General features: G+C 42.0%; 1 protein-coding gene across 1 annotated transcript; it reads right to left on the bottom strand.

Annotated features, from left to right (window-relative positions):
• Window positions 1–554: 554 nt before the first annotated feature.
• ZDHHC7 (zDHHC palmitoyltransferase 7) lies at window positions 555–20,653 on the bottom strand. The gene is made up of 8 exons (XM_085071434.1): window positions 20,491–20,653; window positions 15,044–15,129; window positions 12,181–12,514; window positions 9,872–9,996; window positions 5,313–5,409; window positions 4,999–5,080; window positions 3,746–3,876; window positions 555–2,770 (listed from the first exon to the last, which is right to left on the bottom strand). Exons 3-8 carry the CDS (start codon window positions 12,496–12,498, stop codon window positions 2,594–2,596), a joined length of 930 nt encoding a protein of 309 aa, XP_084927560.1. The 5' UTR covers window positions 12,499–12,514; window positions 15,044–15,129; window positions 20,491–20,653; the 3' UTR covers window positions 555–2,593.
• Between the last annotated feature and the right edge of the window lie 201 nt (window positions 20,654–20,854).

Genomic DNA, 20,854 nt, shown 5'->3' with positions numbered 1-20,854 from the left:
ATTGCACAGGGGAAATAAACACCTTTGAGTCTCTCCATCCTTCACTGCCATTTGTTCCTTGTCTGGGTGGACATTACCAACCTGCTGCTCTCCAGGCTGCAGAAACAGAGGAAAAATATAACATTTGCATTTTCCAGAGAAACTGGAGAGTCCCAAACTATTTTTACACAAATTCCTTGAAAGTGCAAAGGCTGGAATTCTGTGGTAAGTTTTCAAATCAGAAGTGTTTTCTCACTCACCTTGGACCAACAGGGTGGGAAGAAGATGAGCTTGAAGGTCTCTTCCAGTGTAAATCATTCCATGGCTCTCTAATAAAATCAGCAGCTACACCAGAGGATGAAGAAAAAGAAATGCCCAAGATGAGCTAAAAGAGTGCAGCTTAAAATTCTTAATAAGCAGAGGAGCTTCTTTAATTTGGAGAAGCATCACCTGTTAATTAATAGGTTAATTATTAATTAATAATACAAACCAATTACAAGCCAAAGGATTCAGGACCATTTCCCTGAAGCTGCATCAATCTAAATATATGTGAAAAAAAAGGAACATACAGAGAATTTAATCAACTAAGACTTCAATTCATTAGTTTATTCTTTTTTTTACATTAAAAAAAAATTACAACGTAAGGGTTTGAAAAGCCAAAGTAAACCGGATTTCACACGCACACATTTGCCAAGTCACAGGGTTCAACCACCTGGAGTGATATTTTCTGATTTTTCTCATTGAATATACACAGTAAGAGCCTCAGGACAAAGCCAGACACCTTTTTTTTTTTTCCCCCCCAAATCTTTAAGGTGTGCAAGTGAATATGCACAGAATTCTGTGGAACTTCCAGCTTCCCCCTCAGTTTTGTTCACCTCTGCAATTCCAGTGGATTTCCAGCTAGGAAATCTCCAGCATTCCACACCACCACCACCACCAACCACCCCAAGCAAAGTGAACACATCCCAAAGTATTGCACAGTTTTGTTCACAGGGCCACAGACAAGAAATGGATCCCTCAGCCACCTCAGCCACCCCAGGGAACAGAAGCTGGTGGAGCTGGGATCAGGATGCCACAAAGAGCTGGAGGAGCAGAAGGGAACAGCTCCTGCTGGAAGGCAGGGCTCTCCAGCACGTGGAACTGCTCGAGGTGGGACAGCTCACCAGTGCCACTGGCTGAGCCAAAGCAAGAACAGGACAATTTTAAGGCAAGTCCCAAAACAGGGAGCTATTTACTTTCTAGGCACGATTTCAAGCTATGCATCGAGGCTCCTGCTTTATCCTTTATATTGTAAGTGATTTGTAGGTTAACGATAATACAAAAAAAAATAGTCTAAATGTAATTTTTAAAGAATCAACTTTGAGCTGAATTTTTATTACTTGCAGCTTTGTATTTTGTTATTTGCAGATTTATAGACATTTTTTTAGCACTACTGTTGTTTGTCAGGCCCACATAAAGCAGATCTAGATCTATATTGCTCTCATTTCTTCAGAGTAGTTTTGGTTGGAAATGGTTAAATCCAAAAGAACTCGTTCTATGGCAGATGTTTCTACATTTAAGCTGTGTTGTACTTGAGAAAGGAGGGAATTGCCTCTTTCTCTGCTGTCTTTGTTGAGGGGTCATTAACAGCTTTCCCTCCATGAAAAGTCTGTACAGTAAAAAAGGGGCAGAGCAAGACCCTAGGAGGTGTTTGCAGTGAATTCCCTGCAGTTTGGACACTCCCTGTCACCTCCCACAGCAGGACTGCTTTAATATTTCACAATTAAAGCACAATATTTCACTGCTTTGATACTTCACAACTAAAGCAGGACACTGTCCCACTCACCCCTGCACACTCCACACTCCAATCCCTCTGCAACCAACACATGCAGAATTGGAGATGAACACCCCAGGGCAGGATTTGTCCCCCAGCCAGAGGTTACAATTATTGAGTGAAGGTTTAGCCTTTCCCTAAATGCCACATGGGATGGACACTGCCAAACACGAGCCATGCTTCAGTGAGCCTGGGAAGACACAGGACAGGGTGTGACAGTGACTCTGCTGTGCTGGGCAGAGTCCTTGGGATCACTTGCATATGAGGAATGTGTGCCTGAAGTGGGACACGAGCAGCTCTGTTGATCAGGACAAGCTGAAAGAGAATTAAGAACCAAACAAAGCACTATTCCCTGAAATCTGGATCTGAGAAGGCTGCGTCTGATCAGAGATCAACTTTCACCAGAATGCTCCTCCTTCTGATTGACAACTGCACCCAAGGACTTACACTTGGTATAAAAACACACAGGTGATTCCCCAGACATTTACCAAATAAAAAGGTTTTTAACAAAAAAATGGGGAAGTAATCTGAGAAAATAAATTACAGTAGCATGACAACATTTGGCTTCTTGAGTGTGACCACGTGCTTTTCCTCTGGTGTGCTGCTGTTAAGAGCATGGCAGATCCAGTTCCTGTCTCGGAATTCATGAGATGTCTGTGACAATAAACGTAGAAAACTCTGCTTGCTACAAGCAAATGTCTGACATCAGTTCCACCTGGTCACAGATTAGATGTAGACAGCCTTCTCTGGCCCCAAAATAAATATTATATAGGATTCTTGCAAGTTCCAGCATATTTCGACTCAAACAGAGAACTCAGGTCCTCCTTTCTTTCCTCGCAGGAGGAGTCGCCTGATCCGAAACCCTGCGAAAGGATTGATCCACAGGAGGGAGGGCTGACCCCCAAAAACAGATTTCATCCCTTCCCAGCGCAGTCTCCTCTCCCACGTTGGCTTTTCACTCTTCAGTCTTTCAATCTCCTGTAAATAAACACAGGCAGGGATGCACTGCTAAGTCCAAAGGTTAGTTAAATCTAATAGCGGCTGTAAAAACTGGGTTTGCATTTCTTATTGTATTGTTTTATTGTATTGTTCCTCAGCTGATTGGTTTCTTGCTGTTATTTAATTATTAAGGAAGAAATTAGGAACTGTTTTAGCCCTGTGGATAGAGGGCAGAAGATTTAGAACATAAAATATGCACAAGAAGGTTGATCTGCCTCTACCTCTTTCCCCCTCAAGCTAAGATAAAAATCCCAGAAAAGCTGAACAACCCTACAAGTTGTTTACTCAGTGAATGAAAGCAGACAGCAAGGCTCCTGCTCCACAGTTACTGGAGCCAGGATTACTCTCCTAAATGCATTATTTTGATGGTTATTTTTTTGTGCTTCCCACTAATGAAGGTTCAATATTTACCAATTTTACTCCTCAGCACAGAAATACACTTTTAAACAACCTCACAGGAGAAAATATTGAACAGTCACAGGGTTCAAACTCCTTATTTTTCCCAGTCAATTATTCTCTCATGATATAACTTCTGCAGATCTAAGGGCAAGGGAGCCAAAGGCCCAAATTATGTTTTATTCTCTGAGAAAGTAAATAAAAGTGAGGTGAGAAGGGTTGGGACAAGACAGTGATTTTCAGTGTAAACCTGAGAAAAACAGACAATTCCCATTCCTCCCATCAGGACCTTGTGACAGTTGAGAAGGGAAAGTCAAAACTGAAGTCAGAAGCTTTGCATTCTTTGTCATTTAAAACCAAATTACAAAATGTCAGAAAAGCAAGAAGTGCAAGAACTTCTCTTGGAAACTACTCCAATCCTTCCAAACTGTAGAAAATAAAAATGATGAACTACTGAAGTTTTGCAGCTTTCTCCAAAATAAGAGCAAATAAAACAACACCTAATCACATCTTCCCCAAATCAATTTTACAGAATACAAAAAAAGTTGAGGTTTTTACCGTTTCATCATTGCATATTGAGTGGATTTGGGTGCCAAACATGACTGCAGTGAAAGTGAGAAACAGAAAACCCTCAAGGCACAAGAAGATCATCAGGATCACAGTTACAGGTGGGGAGAAGTCACTGCACTCTGTGAAAATGAAATATGTAGTTAGGAAAAGGAAAACCCCAAATTATAGAGCATGTTCTAAAAGTCTAAATATCTCACAATTAAAACAAATTCCTGATTTTGCAGCAGCTTTATTTGCTGACCAAGGAAATAAAGAATTTTATGGAAGTAACACTTTTGGCTTCCTACAAAGCCCATGGTAATTATTTCTGCAATCCTACCTCAGGATTTCAAGGACAGCAAATAAATGTTTGCACATGAGGTGACTGAAGCACTCAGAACTGCACATGTGGAGCTTCCTGCATGACAGATGTTGGAAAACCACTGTCAGCCCTGACTTGCTGGCTAATACAGATGTTCCACTTGGCTGTGATTGCTTTATTACTCTTTTTTTTTTTAATTCAGCACATGAAGTAATCAGGTTCTGCCTCCCATCTCTGGAGAGCCTCTGATCAACTGATTAACTTAATTATATTTAAACAAGGAAGACATACATGGGATAATATGGAGGAAGATGAATGTTTCAAGTAAGAAAAGGACTAAGATTCCAGCCATTTACTGAAATATTCAGGAAAAAAAATAAACATCACAGGGATTTCCCTGTTGCTTCATTTACCAAAAGAACACATCAACCACCTTCTGTCAAAAGCACAAGAGCAGAATGAGCTCTGGCACATTGGAACACTAAGAAATGCAAGTCAAAACCCTAAATTAAAAAAAAAAAAACTGGGAAAATTCAGCACATTTAATTTCTGCAGGAGCCCCATGGTTGGCTGCAGTAACAGAATGAGGGAGAAATTGATTTATATTTCAGATGTGATTCAGAACTGAGGTGGAGCACACAAAGCCCAAATTGAGGTGATGTAGTGCTGAGGTGGTTGAGGAGCAGCTCTGTTTCCTTCCTTTGGCAGAGGTAGTAAATTACTACTGTGTGTAAAGGGAGTGAGAATGTCCCTGACAGGCACAGTTCTTACAGAGAATGACTGAAAAAAAAGGAGAAAAAACAAAGAAAGAAAAAAGGAGAGTGATGGATAAAGAGATCCAAAATGTTTAAAGGATGGGACTAAAATAGGTGGATTGCTATGACTCTTCCTTAATATCAGCTGGATTATGATAATGAAAATTAAATATTTATTTGCTCACCAGTCCACTGCCCTCGGACACAGGAGAAGAACTGAAACCCACAGAGTACGAGAGCATGAGCTGAAATTAGGGCTATGTACATCTGCAGAGAGACAGCAGCATGTCACTCACTGTCACCACACAAAACACAGCAAAATGAAGCAAGTTTTAAACACCAGCACTGCACAAGGTTAAAACGAACAGGAGTAGAAAAACCCACCCAAGCAAAACAACCCAATTGTGTCCTAAAGCTGTTACTCACTAAGCACAACCAAAATTCTTGATATCAAGGTAGATCTAGACTAAAATCAAGCTGCTGTTGATGTTCAACTCACCGTAAACAGAACAAAAAATCTCTGATTTTTCTCCCCCACACAGTTATTCACCCACGGGCAGTGGTGATCCATCTTTCGGATACATCGCTTGCAAATACTGGAAGAAAGGAAAAGGAAATGATATTTTAATGCAGAAGCAAAGGCAGGCAGTGGTCATAGGAGGATGTGCTGGAGTATTTCTTGGCAAGCTGCAGACAGGGATTTTATTTGCATTTCTTTAAAGGAATTGGTTGTTCCCTCTCACAACTCAGCTTTTGGTTGCTGCAAAACTGACTGTGTACATAAAATAATCCTCACAATAAAACACGATCACTGCACAGCCAAACACACAATCATGCAAATCCAGAACTTCAGACACTTGTGGTACTGAATGAGCAAAGCTTCAGCTCTCTCTAGATTCAGTATTAGTAAAACCCTTTTCCTTCTGGAAAAGTTTCTTTAGACAGAAAAGATAATTTTTTCACATTTACAGGCCTTCAAGTTTGTGGATTAAAAAAAAAAACAAACCAAACCCCAAGAAATTTACATCTTCAAGAGAGAAATTGTCACTCTTGAGGTTTCAACCAACAAATTCTAAACTTATGCAATCAAAATCTCAACTACAGCACAGCTTACAGTGTCAAACCTCACCTCCTCAACAGAAAACACAAATATTGCAACTAAAAGCAGCACTTATTGAGTGTCTACTTGTTCATGACTTCTTAACCACTCCTGCTCTCTGCTGGTTCACTTGGTTGCTGCCCAGTTTTGAGTCAAGGCTGCATCCACAGCACTCAAATACTCCAGTAACTCCATTTTACATCTGCCACACAGCACCAGAGGGCTCCAATCTGCAGCCAAATGTGAAGAGCTACACACCAGAAACAGAACAGCTGCAACATCTGTTGAAGTTCTTCATAAATCAATAGCTTAAGCAATGCTGATATTCCGTTTTCCCAGCGTTGTACTTAAGATAGCTACACACTCAGTGCTCCAGATTTTCCTGCAGAATACCCAGAATATTAAACATTTTCACTTCAGCAGTTACCAAGCCAAATAAGCCAAAAAAATGCAGGCATGATTTTATCCAAGCCCCTTTGTTTCTAACACAGGCTGATTTATGTGTGGCATCTACAAGTGCTGCAGTGACAAACCACGAAGCAAAGCTGCATGACTGTCACTGGAGTGACAACAGAGGGAGGTGTGGGGGGAAACCAACAACCCGAGGCAGAAAATCATTTTTAAGTTATCCCATTTGTATGATTTGAAGGTAATTCAGCAAGAGGCAGAAGATACTCCTGTGCAGGTGATGTGGAAGAATCCCAAATGAAGCTGCTTTTGCCCTGAGCTATCAAACCCCTGCATCACCACTGCCTCTTGGCTTTATGGACATTAAAGAGGATTCATCCTTTTCTAAAAATGACTTTTTAAATAGTGCCTCTTACAGGTGAAAGTCCCAATAGCAGAACTAAACATCAAAACCACTCTCTGGTGCAGGAAAAGCAGGAGGAGATTCAGGACACTCCTGAAAAGACTCTCCTTGCTGCCTGCCAGTTCAGCCTCTCATTTTCCTGAGCACCACAACCATGCAAAGCTCCTGATGTGACACAGAATCCACGCCAGCACTGTAAAAACAACATTAATGTGAAGTGCTGAGTAAAATCCTATCCAGGCTCAATCAAGCTGAATGCTGGAGGATGTGAGGTGGGCAGGACTCACTTCTGCTCATTCAGAATTTCTCACAAGCCCACACAGAGCTCTCTCTCCAAGAGCTCAGATATCTGGAACCCTGCCTTCATTCCTAATCTCCCACCAAGAATCTCACAGCGATGCTTAAAGCAGTGGTTCTGCCTTTTTCCTACCCCATCCCTCGGATTTTATTCCTTCCAGTGTCCAAGCCCAGCTGTTTGTGCAGCAGGAGTTTGGGGAAATCCTTCCCTCAGCTGCACCCTGGGTCATTCACCCTACCAAAAAAAAAAAAAAAAGCAAAGAGAACAAGCACCTGTGGATGGAGGAAAGTGTCTCCTCCAGCCTGGAATTGCTGCTGCACAAACTCAGGCAGGTGCAATAATTGCAGCTTTAAAGCCAAAGATAACATTCAGAAAGACACAGCTAAAGACTCAGGAGGAATGGGTGTGGATAACAGATATTCCCAGGGAGCCTGATGGAAACATCTCTCAGTGACTTGATTCAGAGTAACAGCTCCCCACACACAAACACAGAACAGGCAGAAATGATGACAGCTGTGCTCCTTCAGTGAAAATGAAATCCTGTTCGCTCAGGATGAGGCTCTTCCTCGTGCTGAAAATGTTAACTGTTCAGTAAAATACCAGTTTAATGCATTTCAGAGATACTTAGCTGTAAATAAAAGGTTCTTGCTCTTTCCTCCATCACTAATGTGTATTATGAAACTATTTTTCTTCCTTAAAAGAACTTCTGTTGCAGAGTTGCACAACAATTTTCGTAACTACATCCTAAGAGTCTCTTCTGTTAATAATTTACAACCCAAAACATGCACTGTGGCTCTGAGTGTAAGTATTTCCCAACAGGAACCAACTTCAATCTCCATTTTCAAGTCTCTTCTATCAGCAAATTGCCACTTTGAATACTTGGGACTAGACCATCCTTTTAATGTCCTTGGAATGGGTTTGCAAACCAATAAAAAGTTGGCAGCACAATCAAACAAACCCTTTTTCTACCGGGTAGACTCCTGCAGTGAGAGATCTGAGGCAAAGAATCAGATTAACAGAAACAAAGGAAATTAAATCAGAAATCAAATGATGAGGAAAAACATGACAAGAGCCTCACAAAAGGATAGCACAACACCTCCAGGCTCTGGCTTTCTCTTTCAGAGGTTCTGTGGAGCAGGATTGCACTGAGCAAGCCCCAAAATGCATCCTTTGCCCTTAGGCAGAACATCTGTCAGAACATTTGACCAGGGATTAAAACAATTCATAAGCCACACAAAGCTGGATCCCTAAACAGGTGCTCAGGGAGAACAAACCCTTTGAAAATATCAGATATTTTCTTTATCACAGACTCTACCCATTCTTGCTCTGCTTTAACAATAAATGTTGCTCAAATTCTTGCTATAAGGAAGGTATTTGAGCTCCAGGCTCTTTGATACTCCAGCTTTCTTTCTGTCATATGGAGAGATCAACATATGATGTCTTCATTTAGGGCTCCTTCCAAATTAGGAAATCCTGTGAGGACCAAAGATGTGGCAAATGCTTTCCATAGATACCTGCAAGGTCTCTGTAGGAATCAACCTAAACACAGGCTGAGAAAATCACCAAGATGCTTAGCAGGGGCTGCCAGGTGTCCCTTCAGTGCAGCCCAGGGACACAGAGCCAGGCCATGTGAACAGCCTGCACAGCTATTCTGCATCCCCAGGGATTTACACCTTCCATCCTGCCGGGGAGCAGCTGTGCTGCCTCCAGCCCCGAGCCATCCCTGAGAGCACTGCAGAGCTGCTGGAGCCAGCAGCACCACCCTGCCTGCTCAGGAGAGCAGCCCTGGGATCTGCACCCCAGCAAAGCCAACCTCAGCCACACACAGATGAGCTGCAGATAATTCCATCCTTCCCTCTTTATCCGTGGAACAGCTCCCTTCACACTCCAGATACAAAACCCACTCTGAGCTGAGAGGAGAACAAGCTCTCCGTGCCAAGGCTGAGTGTTTATAATGGGAGCAGCTTCTCAGCATTTGCACTGAGCAGTGACACACACTTTGAATTTAGAACCCACAAAGCTACAGAATCATCTCCCAGTCCTGACAAGACTCTGCTCTGCTCTTTTGACAGGCACTGACTGGGAGACTTCAGTGTAATACTCCACACATCACTCCCCACACCTAGAGAGCCACCAGGAGCATTTGCATCTTTATGTAAGCCCTGATTATGCAGGCACTGCTATTTTCAACTGGCACACAATAAACACTACAAAAGCAAATCCACAGTGCCTGAAAACTCCAAAGACTGAGAATTGAAAATATACATTTACTATCTCTCCCATGGCATGTCTAGTTCAAATGATTATCACTTCTGTTCTTATTCAAATGGATCTTCAATAAGCTGAAATGCATTTAATGAATTAATCATGCAACTTTGAGAAAATAATCTGCCAATTCACATCTAACTTCAAATGCACTGCGTAGAAGAGATGATACAAAGTCATAATTTAAAACTACTCTGTATTTTGCTAATTTAAGACTGCAGGAGTCATTTCTTAAATCAGCTCCTCTCAGAAATTTGAGATTCTTCTCTTTGCCCTGCATTACCCTTAGCACAGCACAATAACTGGAATGATGTACAGGAAAAAAATATTCACAGATCAAAATTATTTAAGACACCAGAGCACAGTTCTTTTTATAAAATCTTTGAGTCTCTTACTTCTCTCCCCTCATCCACAGTCATTTTTGGCCATAGTATATTACACTGACAAAATATTCCGCAGTGTGGGAATTTGAAAGTTTAATGGATACCAAAAGAAATTTCTGGGGGAAAGAAGTGAACAGATAAATATCAGGAATGTTATTCCAATGCCTCCATATGCAGAAGTCTTTAAGGAACTCTGGCATACCTGCAGTGGTGTGCACGCTCAGGTTTGATACTACAGCACTTGGGACATTTGTAGATCACTTCTCCTGGTTTCAGTTGCAAATTATCCATGTATTCTTTAGTGGCATTTCCTTTGGGCACAGCCCCCTGAAATCATTTCAATTAGAGGAGAGAAAGCTTCTTAAATGGCATGAGAGCATTTAAAAATACATTTTACAGACTTCATACCAGTAACCTCAGGATAATTGCTGAAATAAGTTCATTTATTCAAAGCCAGTCTGCTATAAGCCAGAATCAATTCCAAATGAATAAATTACCTCTGCTTGACCTCAAATTCAGCTTTATTTCAGCAAGACTCATCTCTGGCCAAGTATTAGCTTAATTCTCATAGAATATCCTGTCACCAGCCCACAGAAATGAAGAGGGAGACATATCTTTCCCTGCAGATAAAAGCACTGCTCATCATTTTCTCAGAGGTTATGCTGAACATTTGTTGTGACATTTGATTAATGGGCCAAGCCATCCTCAGAAGTTAAATCAGCAACTACTTGTGAGATGTTATTTCAGGTCTCTGAAGCCAGGGTTTCACCAGCTGCCCCATGTAGAAAAGTTTTTGAGGACCAACTGTCATCCTTTTTATTATCCTTTTTTATTTAAACCTTTAGTTTGGACACTGTAACCAGCATTGGCTTCTTTATTCTTCTTCATTGTGCAGCTTCATGGTAAACAGTTGAAGGAACTGATTCAAAAGAAAAATAACTGTTTGGGAAATGAATTTTAGTGATTAGTTCCTGATCTGATTATGACAGAGCTGCATTAGCCTCCAGAGTTCAAAATCTAGCTCGGGAGCTGGGCAGGGAGTTTTTGTTGCCTTTGGCCGGGAATAATAACTCTGTTTGTGTTGCCCAGGTGTGCTCTTTGGCTGAGTGGTGCTTCAAACTTCATCTGGTACTCACAGGGGTACAAACAGAGAGATTTCCTTGAACACCCCCATTGTACTCCTGAAGGGTATTTTGCAATTGGAATGTTCTTACTAAAGTTAATATTTTGGTGTAAATATCTCACATTCCCCTATCCACTTGTCACAAGGATGAGAACCTCAGGCCATGCTTTTAGCATTTTAGTGACAAAAATATGCTCTATTTCAAAAACATCTTTCACAGTCACAGCCAGCCACCAAAAATCTATTTTTATAGTTACAAGAGTAAATTTAATTCACATATGTTTTGAGGCAGTTCGTTCCTTTCTTCCTTTAACCTTAGTTTTTACCACACAGTTGTGTCTTCCATTCTGGGAGTCAGCAGGAAAGGAACAGAGTAAAAAAGCAGTGACTCATCTCAGTTTGGATCATGTTTTATCCATAAAGAACAACACAGGTCTAGAAAGACACTCAGTTTTACCAGCTCGTATTTTTAAGCAATAAATCCTTAAACCATTAACTCTCTTAACTGTCACAGTTTGTAGAAGTTGTAATATTTATCACTTCTACAAATAATAATTTGTAGATGCTGTAATATCACTGGGTGTGGGGAGAAGTAAATCAAAGACCTAGAAAATCATTAACTACAACACCCTGCTGGCTTTTTGAACACACCAATAACTTCTCTATTTGCTGTTGCTGTCTCAGAAATTTGGAGAAAATAGACATTTTCCCCCTCATCCCTCTTTCCCCAGATTTATTCCCTAAAGACAGTAATAGATTTTAGTACAAAATAAACTATTTTATCTCTTGAAGTCTTGAAGAGTAGAAGTCCTAAGAAATGAGTCCTTTCAAGACCTCTTACACCTACACTGCTTCAATGTGTGTTCAGCTGAAATCTCCCTTCCCTCTGACTCCAATACCTAAAGACAAAAATGCAGGAATCACTCAGGACAGTGGTTTTTTCCATCGTGCCAATGTGAGCCTGAGGTTTTGCAGCACATTCACCTCTAAAAGTTCTTCCATGTGCTGCAAAGAAACACTTCAAATGATACAATGGATGAAGGTACAAATTTTGAAAATAGATATATTTTGACAAAAGGAAAGGATGAAAAATTAGGACAGAGAAGACTAAACTTTATTAGCATCTTCAGGAGCTGAGTTAATATTTTACTGGCTTTTCTTGAGTCTAACACTCCTATAGGTTTTATATTTCCTTTATGGTTTAATTAATGGAACAACAGGACAAGTACAGGTGATGGTGAGTAGAGATATCATCAAAACCTTGAGGGTTTGTGTCTAAGACAAGGATTTTGACTCTCAACACTACTTTTCCCAGCAGGAGAAGACTGATATCACTTTTCTGCAGACAGAGTGAACAATGCAATGCCAAGGAACTCTTGGATACTTACTGGATCAGTGAGCATCGTCCTCAGGTGCGATGACAGAGCCAGCACTGCCAAGCAGTTAAAGAGAACCCCGTTGATCACGGAGTACCAAAAGTCTTTGGAAGGCAGCAACATGACAAAAGTCACTACAAAGTCTGCATAGACCACCAGGAGCCAGGTCATGATGGCACAGACCATGCCACAGCCGTCCCGGATGAACCACACCCTCTCGGCCATGTCGGCCTCCGAGGAGGAGGAGGAGGAGGAGGAGTCGAAGGTGTCATTGTCAGCCAGGAGCGGGTGGTGCTCGACATCGCGGAACCTGTGCCCTGATGACTGCATGGTGTGCTGGCACTGCCTGCAGGGAAAAACACACCGTTATTCTCATTCTTATTCCCATTCTCATTCCCATTCTTATTCTCATTCCCATTCTCATTCTCATTCTCATTCCCATTCCCATTCTCATTCCCACTCTTATTCTCATTCCCATTCCCATTCTTATTCTCGTTCCTGTTCTCATTCTTATTCCCATTCTTATTCTCATTCCCATTCTTATTCTCGTTCCCATTCTCATTCCCATCCTCATTCCCATTCCCATTATTATTCTCATTCCCATTCTTATTCTCGTTCCCATCCTCATTCCCATCCTCATTGCAATTCCCATTCCCATCCTCATTCCCATTATTATTCTCATTCCCACCCTCATTCCCATTCCCATTCATGAGGAAACTGAGTGGGTGGCTCTGGGTTTTGGTTTCTGGGAGATAAAGCATGTCCACGTTGAAAAGAGATTATTGAGATTTCTTTTCATCAAAACCTGAATGATTTTATGACTGCATAAAGCTGAAATATGAAAGAAGGGGGAGATGCATTTTAAGGTTTTTAAGATTTTGTTTTTATTTTTTATTATTCTACTCTAATGTCATTGGTAATAAATTAAGCTCATTTCCCTAGTCAAGCCTGTTTTGCCTGTGATGGTAATTTCTGAGTGATCTCTCCTGCCCTTATCTCAACCCATAATCCTTTTTTTAATATTTTCTCTCCCCTGTCCAGCTGAGGGGAGTAATGGACTGGCTTTCACGGGTGTCCAGCCAGGGTTAACTCACCACAAACATGCAACTTCAATGCCTGACAAAGGGATTTCAGACTGGTTTCATTTCCATCATGCTGTGCTCACAAACCACTCCTCCACTTCTGCTAAAAACACAACTTCTCTCTTTTATCTCAAACTAAAATGGCAAAGTCTTCATTAAATTACAGCTCATGTCTCTCTGAAAACAGCAAATTATGGCAGCAGACTGTTGACTTTTCATTCTGCTCCAGTTAAGTGAGGGATGAGCAGAAAGGAAAACCAGGATGGAAATAAAGCTATTCTAATACATTGCTCATAACGAAAACCACAGCAGGTTAGAAAGCAGCTAGATTTGTTGACAAAAGTGCTATTGTTTTGGAAAAACCACAAGCCTGTTACAAAGATATATTGGACAACTTATAAAATGGTCTCAGATCAGACCAAACTTGAGGGAAACAAATGGTTGTGGTTAAATTAACATGGCAACGGATTACAAGAATCAGATTTTCAAAGAACACATGAATTAATTTGATTTCATGAAAGCTCTTTTAGGGCTTTGTTGTCTTTCCAACGTGGAGCAAAAACCAGACTTGAAACCTTAATAGTTCTCATGAAAACAGTATTATTTTTCCAGACATCTCTCACAAGGAAAGATATGGAACGGCAGAACTGAAGTGCTATCATCAAACAGGAGGTAAATTAAAGCTTAAACATCAGGCCTCAAGAATATCCTGCTGCTTTAAAAGTATACTGTGTTCTAAAAATCATATTGATTCATGCTATTAAAGGCCATGTCTGAGAGAAACCTGAAAGCATTTCTATTGATTTATGACAGGCACACAGAGGTCTCCCTTCTTCCCCTTATTAATGAGGATATATATGACTGTAGGGATCATGGCACTTCAATTTCCATCCCAAGACCTTGAATATGGGATCACTTTGTTTCTCCACAATGGTCCAAGCAACCATTACCAGGTGAAGAGAGTGGCACTGAGATGGTTTTTGATGAAGCTGTGTTTGCCTAAACCCTTTAGAAACTCTCTCTCAGGAATCAGATAAACACATTCTGCCCAGGAAATCCTCCTGATCCTTGAGCCTTGATGTCAGAACCAGGCAGGAGCAATCCAAGAAAGCAGAAATGAAAATAAACAGATGCAGATGCAGCAGAGAGGTGTGAGAGCAACTGCAAAAATAGCTGGGAAGCTCCCAGGACACAGTGAGGTGTCTGAAGGACACATTCTCTGCTCGTGGAACAGAACAAACTGAAATTCAGCTCTGCTGCTTGGATCTGTTACAATTCCTAGGAGTTAAACTGTGTTTTCTGTCCTCACATTGGGGGTTTTTTTGACAAAACTTTCCTCTCTCACCAGAATGGAGCTGCTAAGCCAAGGATGAAGTTGTCATACACTAGAAAATTACCTTAAGAAAGAATGAACTTCATCTCTTTTAAAAGTAATTCAAGCTTAACTTTACCCTCTTTTCAACCACTTCAAATTATCCTAATATTTCTAAATGTTCCTAGTTAAAACTACAATCTATGCCAATTAAGTGCAAAAGCACTTTGGGACATCCACCAGCCCTTGTGGTCAAGAAAATTCAAGTTTCATTAAAGTACATAATTAGCAGCTGGAACATGAAGATAACTATGCAAATCAGCTATTACTTCATTTAATAAAAAGGGCTTATAAAACTTTTAAGGAATCTTTTAAGAATGGAATGGCACAAAGTTACTGTGTTCATTTTGCTTAAACATCTTAAAAGGCAATCAAAAAAAAATTTTAGCGCAATAAAAGAAACCCAAAACAAAACAAATACCTCAAAAATGTTTTGTATGTTATTCTGACATCCTGTCCTGCCTTTGGGCTATCCCAGGCTATTCACATAGTCACAGCTGATGTGATCTGAAAAGACATCACCAACAAACTGATTAGTAAAGCTGCATCAGGAAAAATACCGTTAAATACAAATAATAAACATCAATAGTAGCACTTTGACACACGCTGCACGTAGTCACAATGAACAAGTTTGCATTTTATTTAGAAAACCAGGTACTTGAAAGCCTGACATTTTTAGCTGTTAACTTTTGGAAATCACCACATGGCACTTGGAGCAGGATTGCAGCACAAAACCTTGTTTTACATTTCTATTTGGGGAAGAGAACAGAAGAGGTGTGGGCCTGAGCTGCTGTCTGATTGAAGCTGCCTAAAGAAGTACCTAGGGTTGTTTCCTTCCTAGGTTGTTTTGTTTTCTCAGATTTGAAGTAAATTCTGTGACATGGAAATCACTCTTATTTGCAAGGTTAACTTCAATTAATAAATTTTGAGAGTAACATAAGGATTCTGATATTTAAGAGCTACGGGAAATAAAAAGTCCCTTTTGTAAAAAGGAAAGCTGCTGAAACCAGAAATAGATACTCCAAATACAACATTACTGATGGAGTTCTTCAGTATACATTTTCCAATTTTCCCAGTTCAAGGGGAATTGAAAAGGAGAAGTCTCTTATCTTAGTTAAAGTCAAACATTCTACTGCAAAACTAAAAGGCAATGCAAATGTTTATTATGCACATAGCACAATTATTGAACAGATTGGGTTGGAAGGGACCTTCAAATGTCACCTAGTCCAACCCCCCTGCCATGGGCAGGGACACCTCCACTATCCCAGGCTGCTCCAGCCTGAGCTTGGACATTTCCAGGGATGAGGAATCTAGAGATTCTCTGGGCAACCTGTGCCAGAGCCTCACCACCCTCACTGTAAAAAACTTCTGACATCAAATCCCAAGTGACCCTCTTTCAGTTTAAAACCATCCCCCCTAACATTCTGTATCACTGCAGGAAGCCGCGATTGCTTTCTGGTTTGCTTTACAAATAAGCCTAGATTTTTCTTCAGTTTCACAATATTGTGAAATCCACAACCATTAAGCTGTCACTGAGTGTCTCCCACTGACGTGCAGCGTCACCCACCCGTTTGGAGCTGAGGGTGACAGGCAGTGCAACACGACACTCTCAGCCTCTGCAGGTGAAACATTCAACTCACAGCAATCAGCTGCAATTGCTCACGGAGAGTTTATCGACGAGACAGCGACGTGATTTGTTCAGTCAGCCCCTGATCCTAACTGCAATCCTCTGCAAAATCTGTGCTCCTCACAGCCTCACCAGTGACTGGTTCGTGTGCAAGTGTCCCCTCAGATCTGCTTGGCAGGAATAATGGATTTAGTCATTCTCATGTGATTTCCCTCGTCCTTCTCCTCTCCAGCTGCCCCCAGCCTGCTCCCTCCAAGGGAAGAGGATCAATGTTTGAAGCATTCCCTTTATGAAGAGCTCAGCATCCCCACTGAGATGCTCACAGCTTCCCTCTCCCCTTCATTTACTTGCCTCAATGCCTGTCCTAACCAAATTTACTCTTTGCTGCATGCTTGGAGTACAAAAGGACAAAGCATTACACTAATACACCAAGCAACAGTTTTTAATTTGACCTTTTACAAACCTTTATCTACCACCGGAAGATAAAGGTGCTAGATAACACTAACAGATAAATTAGATGAACTATTTAATGTTTCATGCACAATTTCATCTGCCCACGTGGTTATATTAAACCTGACCCAATCCAGTTCTACTCTTAAGTGTTATTTGGAATTCTCAGGTTGGGAATGTCTCACCTCATCTGCACCTCACCTGCACCTCACTGGTACTGAAACTGAGCCCTAAAATGCAGATATACCTCTGGAATAATAATTATAAAAACCCCAACCAAATAACTTTTAAAGATGTTACATTATAAATTCATCAGTAGAAAGATGGTCTTGTAAAATAACTGGGTTTCTTGTAAAATAACTGGGTTTAGTGCAAGAAGGTTACCCAAGGGCATTAGAAGACAAATGACACAACATAACTAATTGTACCATAAGGCCCCTGAACTGGTAATTAAATTAAAAACCCAGGCACTGCAGGGTTAAGAACAGTCCTTCCTCCTGTTATTTTTGAGGAAGAATGAAAAAGCACTGTTGTAGGAAAAAAAAAACCCAAAAAGCTAATTTCTCTGTATTTTTTTAAACAATTTATATACAGGGTAACAATCCATCAGCTGTCAAAGCGTATTTTTTTTTGTTGCCTTTTCCTTCAAGCTACACAATGGACAGTTCCTAAGATGCCTCCCATTTCAGTGACAATGAAGAAAATGCCTTTATTTCAATATTTCTGATTGCTCTCAATAGCTGTAAAGACACCAAACCACACTGCATATCAGAATAATAATCCTGCAGCACTTACATACAATGGGTTTAAATCCTACCTGGAAGCAGGCAAATCAAAATCACATCCCTATAATCTCCCTGAGAGGTCACAGTATAAACATTAACTCCAGGAACTTCTGAGTTTTACATAAACCAACCAGGCACACCTCCTCCTGCTTCTAATCCCATGGGCAATTTGGACTGTTCACTGCTGACAGATAAATATCCATCAGATAATGTCTCATTTAGAACAATCACCTACTTTTTACTACAGATCCAGGCAAGCCAAACTGCAAAGCCATTTCAAAAGCCAGCTGTGGCTTGCTTCAATTCTTTGCCAGGGACTGGTCTAGCAGGCAGCCTCTCAGCAGTTCAGGAATCTGGGATGTCCTTATCCAGAAATCTGGGATGTCCTTATCCAGAAATCTGGGATTCTGTCCTTAATGCAGCACACACAGCTCTGCAGAAGAGCAGCTGAAACAACTTGGGATGGAGATCCATGATACAACCCTGCAGTGTTTTAATTAACTTATCCCCAAATCCATCCTCAATGGCACAGCTCGCCATCTCTCCAAATCCCTGTTGCTTTTGCTCTAACTTAATGTATTTTAAGTATTTATTTCTTGCATTTCCCATCTATGTGTTGCAGCCCTTTCCTCGTGCTGGTCCATCCCCGCTCTACTGCAGGCACACCTCACAGGGGGAACACGGAATTAATGTGAGGCTGTTTGTGGGCAACAAGTTTCAGAGAATATTCACTCAGTCCATATTTAAAAAAGTTTCAAGCGACTGTAACAATTCTCCTTATGCCAGTCCATGGGAAAACACTGGAATTGCTCCTTTCCAGCTTTGAAAAGAGGATGTGCTGTTTCTAAATCATCTCAGACTAAGGGTATATAGAAGTACTTCAGCATAAGTGTGAAGGTCTTATTGGGAAGTTGGGCATCTAATTACTTATGTCTTTTTTCAAACCGAAAGAGAAGAAATTTAGGTTAGATATAGAGAAGGAATTATTTCCTGTGAGGGTGGTGAGATCCTGGCACAGGGTGCCCAGAGGAGCTGTGGCTGTCCCATCCCTGGAATTGTTCAAGGCCAGGTTGGATGGAGCTTTGAGCAATCCCATCTAGTTAAAAATATTCCCAAACAGGTTGGAAGAAGATGATCTTTAAAATCCCTTCCAACCCAAACCATTTCTGTGATTTATGTCAGTAGCATCTTTATAAACATCCTCAAAATCCAGAAACGAGAATTCACGGTAAAAAACGTTATGAAAAATGAAAGAAAACACCGCTATGTATGTATGTATTCAGAACACATATTCAGAAAAAGTATTAAAAAGCTTTGCTATCAGACACAGATCTGTGATACCAAGTCACTCTTCCATAAGCACAAAACAACATCTGAGATGTTCAGCAGGATATCTTTTCAATAACACGACTTTCACCCGGAGATGTGAAAGTCAAAGAAAAAACATCACACAAGATTTTGCTGCCCAGCAGAGAACCAAACACACTATCTGATACACCAAGAGTTCAGTGGGGTACAGCAGCAAGGACAAAACACTCCTGGATGAAACAACCTTCACCTGAGAAGGACACGAACACAATCTGCAGCTGGGCTTTGATTTCTGCCTCTTCTGGAACAGAGCCACAGGGTGAAATTCAGATTAGACTCCAGAAACCTGCAGGCTTACACCAATATCAGCACTGGTATGTGAAAGCTGAAAGTTTTACTTCTTTGCCAACAGCAACTGGATGAATCACATCCCACTTAATATTTTTTTCCTGATTTTTGCATTCATCAGTCCACACTCTATCCTCACACTCAGTTGAAGAGAGCTCAGGTATCAATACAGTGATTGCACTGGGATATCAAGCTGGCAAACACATTTTTATGTCAGCTCTTGTATCCATATCCACATCCATGTGATTCTTCCTCCCAGGTTCCAAAAAATCATGCTATTGGTCAAAGCCAAACTATTCTCACTAGCAACTTTCAATATTCATTAGAGGGATGTCCAAGCTTTTGTTTCAATTGTTCCTCATATCAGACACATAAATCCTCACATTTCCTCTATGTTCTTCACCTTCAGCCTTTGAACCACTGTAGAATTCCATCAATTCCCCTTCCTTAAGAGTTCTCTGTCCTCATAAAAGGCATAAAAAAGAAATCCATCAGATCTGCATGATACAAAATACACTACGCTAAAGGAAACCCAAGAAGCTTTCGAGAGATAAAAGTATCACCAATTCCCTTCAGCCACAAAGAGCTCTCAGCTATGTAACTCTAATCCCAAACCGCTACAATTTCACATCAGTTTCATCTCCTAACGAACCAGCACGGCTCCTTTTTATCTGTAAATTCTCAAAGTCACAGAGCATTCCCTCCGAAAGAGCTAATTTCAGTCTGTTAATGTGAACAGTCACGGCGACTTCAACCTAATTCTGCCTCCAGCAAAGCAAACAGTTACATCACTGTCATTCCTCATCCTGATACCATCACACGAGTGAATATTCACTACAGAAAGCAGGCAGTGATTTCCCAATCCCGTTTTTTATGGCACAGATCACACACTCTGCTGTACGAACCACCCTCTCATCTATTTGCACTTCCTGCAAGCGAAAGAAGGAAAAGAAAGAAGGAAGGAAAGGAGGAAAAGCAGAACTGCAGGAATCACGGGAACTCCCTGGGGCAAGGGACAGGGCAAGGCTGGGAAGGTGGGATACAAATGGGATACAAATTGGAGCTCTCCTTCCCTTCCAGCTCCCCACGACAAACAGACACCGTGCTGGGACACAGGGACACAGCCAGCCGCTTCTGCCTACAGCTGCCAATGGGTGATTTTTAATTTCTTTATGGTGTAAGTAAGGCGGAAAGCGACAGGAACACCCCATGAACAGCATGCCCAGCCCTCAGCCCGGCCTGAGGCGGCTCATCCCCGCTAACCTTCCCCGCCCGCCCTTCTTCCCTTCCCGGAGCCACCGCGCTCCTCCCGCGGGGACCTTCCGCGGCCAGGACCGCGAGCGCATTTACCTCAGCAGCAGCTGCGGCGGCGGCGGCCCGCTGCGCTCGGCGCGGAGGGGCGGTGGGGCGGTGGGGCGGTGGGGCGGTGGGGCCGGGCCCCGGCCGCTGGAGCTCCGCGCCCGCCGCCACCGCGCCGCGCCTCCCCAGGCTCCGAGGAGCCGCAGGATCCCGGAAGCGCCGGGGGCGGAGCTTCCGCGGGAGGCGGAAGGGACGCGCTGCAGGCCCCGCGCAGGCGCCGAGGAGGGGCGGAGCGGGGCGGAGCGCCCTTGGCGCACGCCTGAGGGCAGGGGCGGGGCTGGGTGATCCCCGCGGCGGAGCGGCCCCGCGGCGGAGCGGCCCCGCGGCGGAGCGGCCCCGCGGCGGAGCGGCCCCG

Source organism: Lichenostomus cassidix, chromosome 11 (genome assembly GCF_008360975.1).
Source record: "Lichenostomus cassidix isolate B80296 chromosome 11, HeHo_3.0, whole genome shotgun sequence".
Classification (NCBI taxonomy): domain Eukaryota; kingdom Metazoa; phylum Chordata; class Aves; order Passeriformes; family Meliphagidae; genus Lichenostomus; species Lichenostomus cassidix.
Note: the sequence above shows the minus strand (reverse complement) of the source record. Positions and strands in the feature narration are given on the sequence as shown.

Coding starts and splice junctions, on each gene's coding strand:
- ZDHHC7 (XM_085071434.1), bottom strand. CDS start 12,498: ATGCAGTCATCAGGGCACAGGTTCCGCGATGTCGAGCACCACCCGCTC. Junction 9,997..12,180: donor GGACGATGCTCACTGATCCA/GTAAGTATCCAA, acceptor AAATGATTTCAG/GGGGCTGTGCCCAAAGGAAA. Junction 5,081..5,312: donor GATTTTTTGTTCTGTTTACG/GTGAGTTGAACA, acceptor GTCTCTCTGCAG/ATGTACATAGCCCTAATTTC.